The sequence below is a fragment of the Leptonychotes weddellii genome, chromosome 9 (genome assembly GCF_054177405.1).
Source record: "Leptonychotes weddellii isolate Sample4059 chromosome 9, ASM5417740v2, whole genome shotgun sequence".
Classification (NCBI taxonomy): domain Eukaryota; kingdom Metazoa; phylum Chordata; class Mammalia; order Carnivora; family Phocidae; genus Leptonychotes; species Leptonychotes weddellii.
Window position 1 is genome coordinate 93,834,426 of NC_138377.1, and position 8,656 is coordinate 93,843,081.

At 43.9% G+C, this 8,656-nt stretch overlaps 1 protein-coding gene across 2 annotated transcripts in view; it reads left to right on the forward strand.

Moving 5' to 3' along the window:
* Window positions 1-496: 496 nt before the first annotated feature.
* Window positions 497-8,656, forward strand: part of HACD3 (3-hydroxyacyl-CoA dehydratase 3) — a 39,128-nt gene continuing 30,968 nt past the window's right edge. The window contains exon 1 of one of the 2 annotated variants that reach the window (XM_006729646.3): window positions 497-753. In XM_006729646.3, the coding sequence (XP_006729709.1) occupies window positions 667-753 (87 nt within the window). In that variant the 5' untranslated portion in view covers window positions 497-666. The remainder of the gene's footprint in view (window positions 754-8,656) is intronic. The other variant, XM_081831274.1, reaches the window with a different exon arrangement.

Genomic DNA, 8,656 nt, shown 5'->3' on the forward strand with positions numbered 1-8,656 from the left:
GCTGAAAATCTCTGGCCTTTACGCTTACGAGATCTCCCCTCTTAGAACACCCTTCCACCCCCTTCCCACAGTGCTCCCCCTATAACCATCACCAGCCTTATTGTGTTTGTAATTGCAGGGTTCCAGGACAGCAGGGACTGTGCCTTACTGCTGTAACTCCAGTGTTTAGCTTTGAAGCCCAGCGCAATTAGTAGGCGCTCAGTAAACGTTGATTTAATAGGTGATAGGACAGGAGGGACCTTCCAGATACACCAGTCCCAAGCCCTTTCCCATGCTGATCAGTCCTTTAGGTGTCTCCAGCACTTTTCATTTTTTAAGCCTATCTTAAAGCATCGCCCTGGAGAAGAAAGAAAAGCGCCATGCACGCACCTGCTGATTCTCAATTGCCCAGGCGGCCGCCTCCGGCTCTGGCGTCACGGGCCAGTCGCACCTTTGCTCGGCTCCGCCCCCTCCCGAACCCAACAGAGGCCAAGAGCTCACGCCGACACCGCCCACAATCTTCATTGCGCAAGCGCAGCCTGCGAGCGTAGGGTGTCTCGAGGTGGCCGGGTGCCCGCGCTTAAGAGCGCGGGGGTTTGTGGCCTGCGTTCGGCAGGCTCCAGTCGCCCACTATCCGAGGCAGCGAAGCGCAGCGATCCATCTCCCCGCGCCCTGGGCAGTGTGGCCATGGAGAACCAGGTGCTGACGCCGCACGTCTACTGGGCTCAGCGACACCGCGAGCTGTATCTGCGCGTGGAGCTGAGTGACGTGCAGGTAAAAGCCGGTGCGGGCGGCGGGACGAACGCGGGGTCTCAGCTCCCGGGACCTTCCGATCTCCCCCATCCCCTTTGTCCCGGTGCGCGAGGGAGAGCTTGCAGTGCGCCAACGGGTTCGGCGACGCGGTGCACTTTAGGCGTCCGGGCCGGGGCAGGGGCTGGCCCTCGTCGAGGAACACTCGTATACCCCGGGCCTGGGGCACAACCCCCTGAGGGCTGCGGGTACTTTCGGATGCTGCGTGAGTCCTGTGCGGCTCTCGGAGGCTGCCCCGGGGCCTTCTCTTTGTTCATAGCCTGATGGAGCCCGCGCCCGGCCCGGGAGGCCTAGCCGTCGGGGTTCGGGTTTGCCTAGGCCCTACGAGGCATAGGATGAGCTCTTTGGGCCGGGGGTGCAGAATGACGGTGGCTTGCTGGGTCCTGGCTGGACGTCTTGGCGCTGGCCAGAGAGGTTCAGCCAGGCCGGTCTGACGTTCACAAGGCCCGTCGCGGCTGCCCCCAGAGGGGCCACACCCACCTTCCAACCGTTCAGTGATGGAAGTCATTCTTGTTAATTTTAATTTTAAAATCCGGAAGACCCGGAGAAAGTGATTTTCCGTCTGTTCTGAAGGCTGTGAGCTCGGGTTTGCGGAGTTGCATAGAGAACTTAAAAATTAAGTTACATAGAGCATTTATGTTTGATTTCCTTAGCTCCCTGTATGAACAAGCCCATGCCTCCTAAATGGTGGAGATACCAGGACCTGTGTACCCCCTGCCTCTGTCCAAACCATCCAGGATTCCAGGTTTTGAGAAACTGGAGTTTTCAGTCTGGAATGTTCTTTCTTCAGTCATCCTTACTACTTCTCCGTGACATCTATGGCAATTTGTAACCTCCTTCACTCCACCTAACTTTTGCTGCCTTTGACTCAGTCGGTCATATTTCTATCTGTCCACCTGTCTGGCATATTTCTTGCAAAGTGTAGGTACTCTTTGGGTGTGGATTTGAATTTGTTGAATTGAATCTTTGTTTCTGGAATTTAAACCCATTTTCCCATTGACACATAAAGACAGTACTGGCCAGAAAGCCTTTAAATAGGATAGGACAGTGCATGGTGTGTCATTTAATGTGTTAAACCAGATTGAATTATACTTTTGCATCAGAAGATGAGTAAATGGTCTGTGCTGTCACCCTCTACTGTGCTCCAGGGTGTTGCAGTAAAGAAGGAAACAAACAAAATCTTTGTTGATGGGGATCAAAGTCTCCATCTGGAGAGGGTTCTCAGTAACTGTGGAACATGTGTTATGACAGTCTCTTTTTTAAAAAAGTAATTTAGCCAAGTGTTACGTAAACAGATTACACTCAGGCCCTTCCCTCTCTAGATGTTATCATGTAATAAGGATGTACTGTTCTGGGATACAAGCTGCAAACACTAAAGGTGTTTTTAGGGGAATAGGTTGGTGGTGGTGGTGGAAAGAAATGGAAATTAGTTGGACAATGAAAGAATGCATCATGTTTATGTTTGTCTTGAGAGATCTAAACCTCTTTGTTAAGAGATATGAACACATGTTAATCATATTTGGTATATTTAGAAATATGAAAGTATACATTTGAAATGTATTATATTTAAAGAAATGCAAAGGTGGAGAAAAAAATGGAAGATTCTTTTGGAGAGAGAAATCCTTTTATTTTTGGGAAAAAATAAATATCCCCCCCCAAAGCAATGTTTTAATACCACTCATAAAAGAAATCCTCTACCATGTGTGAGGTACTAGAGATTTACAGAGATGAGTCAGACAGCCTCAGCTTTCCAAGAGCATACTATCTAGAAGCAGCATATTATCATATACAGACAAAAAGTTTTGTGTAGGAGTATGTTTATTGGTAGAATTGAAGTTGAATATTAACCAGGTCTCTGGTGTTAAAGGAATTTGTTACCTCTCTTATGTTTAGTTAGAAATGACTTCCAGAAATGAGATGAAGTGTTCTTGTCAAACTGAGATTGGAAGAACGTTCCAGGAAGAGAAAGGCGTAGACTCTTAGGTTGTCTGACTTGTACCATGTCAATGCACTGCAGCCAAAGACTGCCAGGGAAACACCTGTGGTTAAACGAGTTGGGTTTATTACTCATTTCAGCAAGGGAGACCATAGCCCGTGGGGGACAATGATGTCTCATTAAGGGGATTAGACCTGATTATAGGATTTGGATGCTGTCAGAAAACGGGTAATTCTGTGGCTGGTTATCAGAATAAATCTTATCTGTAGGGAGGAGAGACTAGCAAAAGAATAAAAGTAATTGGTAGAGAAGTCGCAGTCACTCATTTTGGCCAAGACAGAAAGGACGTCTGGTATTTTGGGAGTGGCATAGCAGCCACGTTTTTGTCTGTGCTTACACAAAATTATGAAATGACTTTTGTCGGGGCGCCTGGGTGGCTAAGTCGTTAAACGTCTGCCTTCGGCTCAGGTCATGATCTCAGGGTCCTGGGATTGAGCCCCGCATCGGGCTCCCTGCTCGGCAGGAAGCCTGCTTCTCCCTCTCCCTCTCCCCCTACTTGTGTTCCCTCTCTCGCTGTCTCTCTCTCTGTCAAATAAATAAATAAAATCTTAAAAAAAAAAAAAGAAATGACTTTTGTCTCATTTTGTCAAGGTTCCAGAATAACCTTATCCAAGGTTGGTGTTCTGTGCCATTATGTCCAATTGGAGAATAACATGGCCGAGCTGTGAGTGACAGACCACCCTCTGAATGTCAGGAGCTGCTGTTTTTGTTTTTGTTTGTTTTGTTGTTGTTGTTGTTTTATTTCTCACTTAATTGCTCAGTGCGGGCCTGTCGAACCTGTGATTCAGGCTCTGGATGAAGCAATTCATTTTTCAATGAAAAGCATTTGTGGAGTGCCTACTCCTAGCTCATTAAGCTAGGTGCTGGGTTGTTGGGACAGCTCTCTGTTACCCTCTGCTCTTTGGTGTTTCCCACAGTTACTGAGTTTTAGTGTTGAATTCCAATTTGGGGACATCAGCTCTGCTCCCCTCCCTTTCTGAGACACAGAGAACTGTCCAGTTTTCACATCTCTCTTCTGTCCTTGGAGGTGCAGGGCTAGTGGCTGCTGAGAAATGACTGTTAATGTGAGGAGGGATGTGCTCAGTAAAGACTTCCAACAGCAGTCTTGTCTGTGTTTGAGGTAAGCAGTAGCAAAGATGTCAGCTGGAGTCCAGGGGGCCAGGGCAAGGCTATTTTCAGAATAGAGTTTATTTTCAAGATAAGCATAATAGACAGCTTTGTGCCAACAACCATAGTTGTTAAAGCATTTGTTCATTTATCAAGGTTTTGGTTTGTTTTAGTTGTATGTGGACAAAGTGCATACCTTTGTTTGGGAGCTGTTTGACAGATACTGTTCTTGTCCTTACTTGATAGACACTCTGGTAGAAAGAGGGGTAACCGAAGATAGGGGTGGAGATAGGGGTCTTGGGCTTCTACTTCCTACCTGGTGGCCATGGATAATTCACTTAATCCTTATGTCCCTCAGTTTCTTCATCCAGATAAATGTGAAGGCACTAATTCACAGGATTGTTTTGAGGTCTGAACTAGACACTGGATTTGAAAGTGCTTTGTAAATTCTAGTTTGCTATTCAAGTGAAAGGATTATTATTGTTATATTAAACCTTAGATGAAAGAGAGAAACACAAAGAGCAATAGGATAGGGTAGAGTCTATGAGCAGAGTTATCCATATATGAAAACGTATTGTACAGCAGAGGTGGCTTTGAATATTAATAGGGCAAAGGATGAACCATTCAGGAAATTGTTTGGGGACAGTTAGTAATCCAAATAGCGAAAGATAAGATAAGATCTTGCCTTATGTCATACATAAAAGTCAATTCCAGGGGGGTTAATGACCTGAATGCATAAAGCAAAACTAAAAGAAAATATCGGAGACTATCTTTATGGTATTGGAACAGGGAATAATGTGTTAAATAAGACACACAAAACGTAAATCCTAAAGATTAACTGATTTAAGACAAGCTTGAAGAAGATATCTACAGCACATATCACAGACAAATGACTAGCATCTGAAATATATAAAGAACCACCTACAGACCAATACGAAAAAGACATATTACCCATTAGAAAAAGGGGCAGGAAATATAAGCAATTCAGAGTAAAAGGAAACAAGAATGGCCAGTAAACCTAAAAAGATGCTTGATCTCAGTTGTAATCAGGGACATGTAAATTAAAGGAATAGTATTTGTTAGAATATGATAATATATTTCTTATATTAGATTGGGAAAAATGGAAAGTCTAACATTACCAATTGTTGGTGAGATTGTTCAGCAGTGGGACTTTTTTTTTAAGATTATTTATTTATTTGTCAGTGAGAGAGAGAAAGGAGAGAGAGCACAAGCAGGGGGAGCGGCAGGCAGAGGGAGAAGCAGGCTCCTCGCTGAGCAGGACCCTGGGACCACAACCCGAACCATAGGAGATGCTTAACCAACTGAGCCACCCAGGTGCCCCGCAGTGGAACATTTTTATACAATTTCCCCCTGCCCAACCCTTTTAAAGACCACCAGGAACAGCTTGTTTTTTTTTTTTAAATTAAATTAAATTTTATTTATTTAAATTCAGTTAATTAATATATAGTATATTATTCATTTCAGAGGCAGAGTTCAGTAATTCATCAGTTGTATATAACACCCAGTGCTCATTACATTATACATCTTCCTTAATGCCCGTCACCTAGTTACCCCAATCCTCCACCTCCCTCCCCTCCAGCAACCCTCAGTTTGTTTCCTATGATTAAGAGTCTCTTACGGTTTGTCTCCCTCTCTGATTTCATTTTGTTTTATTTTTGCCCCCTCCCCCCTGCTCCTCTATTTTGAGAAACATCTTGTTTTAGCAAGTGGGTTTATTGCTTGTTTCGATGGGGGAGAACACATTTTGGGAATCGTGGGGCGTCTCAGTAAGAGGGCACTAGAAATAAGTGATTATAGGATTTAGGCTTTGGTTGGATGATTGGGAGAGGGACTAAGGAAGTAGGGATTCATCTTAGATGGGATGCTGTTAGAGAATGGGGACAATTCTATGATTGGATATGTTTTGGATGACATAGCGAGTGACTTGTTCTTAGACAAAATTATGAGTTGACCTTATTTTGTGTCATTTTATCATGATCTCAGAGTAACCTGAGGTGGTTTGGTATTTTTTGAGATTGTTTATGTTTAATAGGAGAGCACAATGGCCTTGCTGTAAGCTTTAGACCAGCTTGTAATAATTTTGAGATCTAGCTGTGAATGTCAGATCAGTTTCAGATATCAGGGCTGCTGCTTTTCTTTCTTTTTTTTTTTTTTAAGATTTTATTTATTTGACAGAGAGAGAGAGAGCACAAGCAGGGGGAGCAGCAGGCAAAGGGAGAGGGAGAAGCAGATTCCCCACTGAGCAGGGAGCCGGACGTGGGGCTCGATCCCAGGCCCCTGGGATCATGACCTGAACTGAACGCAGACGCTTAACCGACTGAGCCACCCAGGTGCCCCCCATCTTCATATTTTAGAGTCTACTCTTCTGAATCACTTTTCACCTCAGGGATGTCACGGTCTATGTTTTCCCACATAGTATCATCCTCCGTACCATTAAGAAGGACTAGTAAATGCACCATTTCTGGAAGAATGCCTTACTGTTATCTCTGGCATTTTTTTTTTTCAAGTCATCATGACCTATTTATAAGTTTCAATGCTGGCACTTTCTGGATCTGACCAGAAGATGTCAAGAAAATATTTCCAGACGAGAACCAGGGCTCATACTCCTTCCTCAAAGGCCCTTTAAGTGGCTTTTTGACTGAAAAACAGTTGCAACCGTCTAGTCACGCCATCTGGAATGATAGCCAGTTCACACACATTCAGGCAGTGATAGGCGTGTTATGGCTGCCACTTGGCCAAAGCACTTACTTGCCAGGTGCTGCTATCGATTGTATTATATATCCTGATTTTAGAGATACTAAATTGGAAAAAAATGTGCATTTTAGAATTGAAGAAATGTAGCAAATTTTGGAATTGTCAGTTAATAAGTTATAGTATTTAAATTCCTGAGACAGGATGAGCTTGCCCAGGTAAAGAGAATAGATCAGAAGTTACCAACTCAAATGCCCAAAATAGTGATGAGGAGCCCAGGTGTCTTTTTGCCTTGATTTGAATCTGGGTCTTGCCCCTTGCTGATTTTGTAATCTCAGGCCTGTTATATAACCTCTGTAAGCCTTAGTCGCCCATTTGTAAAATCCTCATAATAATAGTACCTAGTTTATAGGGCTTTGTGTGTGTGCGTGTGTGTGTGTATGAGCTAGTAATGTGGAACACTTTGAACGATACCTGGCATCTAGTGAGTGCCCAGTAAATGTTTGTGAAGTGAGCTGGGTGGGGAATGTGGTTAATTGGAGAGGATAGGGTTCATCCTAAAGGGAGAGCTATTGTCATGCAAGAAGGCAGATCTGAGGTTGGCATCTGATTTTTCTAATTTGTGAAAGAGAAGCTAGAAATCCAGATTTTTTTTAAATGTTAAAAAAAAATTCTTATAGTTTTACACTTGACTTATTCAACAAATACATGTAAAGGCTTACCGTGTGCCTGGGAGTCTTCCAGACTCTGAGACTTGGGCAGGAGGAGCAGACGGAGGTCCCTCCTCTTATGAAGTTCATGTGCTGAAACCGCTGGTGGTGAAAGAGTGACAGTAAAAGTGAACAAATTCATCGAACAGTTTCAGATTAATAACATTTTGGAGAAGGCAAAAGAAGACCAATCTGAGCAGGCATCACGAGAACTGCTACAGATTGGGTTGTCAGGGAAGGTCTCTCTGAGGAAGTGAGCAGAGACCTAACTGTGAAGAAGCTGTGCGGAAGTACGAGGACGAATGTGGCAGAGAGAGGGGACAGCTCCTGCAGAGTCCCTAGGTGGAAAGCACTTGCTGGTGAAGTCAAACTAAAAATTAATACACACATAAAACAAAAGCAATTCTCTGCAGGCCGTGTAAAATACTGTGGCTTTAATTTGGCCCTTTCACATGCCAATTTATGACAGAAAACTGATAGATATTAAAAACTGGTGGTGGGGCCACCTGGGTGGCTCATTTGGTGAAGTGGCTGCTTTTGGCTCAGGTCATGATCTCAGGGTTTGGGGATAGAGTCCCGTCGTTGTTGGGTTCTCTGCTTCTTCCTTCCCCTCCCTCCTCCCCCCCTCCCCATGTGTGCTCTTTCTCCCTCTCTCAAATAAATAAGATCTTTAAAAATAAATAAATAAATAAAAACTGGTGGAGATAGGAAGGGTTGAGTCCTGAGCGACTCAGCCATTGAGAAGTTGAACAGAGGAGAAAGGACAGCAAAGGATAGAAAAGGAGTAGCCTACAGGGCAAAATGCAGACGGTGCCCTGTGGTGTCCTAGAACCCAGGGGACAGGAGCATTTCCATGGCATGTAGTCAGCTGTGTCCAGTGCTGCTTGGAGTATGATGAGACTGTATGTCTGTTGGATTTGCCAGTATGGAGGTTATTGGCCTTGATAATAACAGTTTCAGTGGAGTGGTGGAGATAGAGGCTAGACCAGAGTGGATTTAAGAGTAAATTTATGGTGAGGAAGAAGTAATGATTATAGATAACTTTTAAAGAAGCTTCCTCTTGGTGGGGGGAGAGGATGAGCAGAGTAATCAGTGGTACAGTGTTCTTGGAGTTCCGAGAAGAGAGGAAGGCTTTCTTCCTAAAGCATGTGGGCCTTGAGCTTTTTTTTTTTTTTTAAAGATTTATTTACATATTTATTTATTTATTTTTTTCACAAGGTTATAGTTCTCTTTATTTTTTTTTTTAATTCTTATGTTAATCCCCATACATTACATCATTAGTTCTAGATGAAGTGTTCCATGATTCATTGTTTGTGCATAACACCCAGTGCTCCATGCAGAA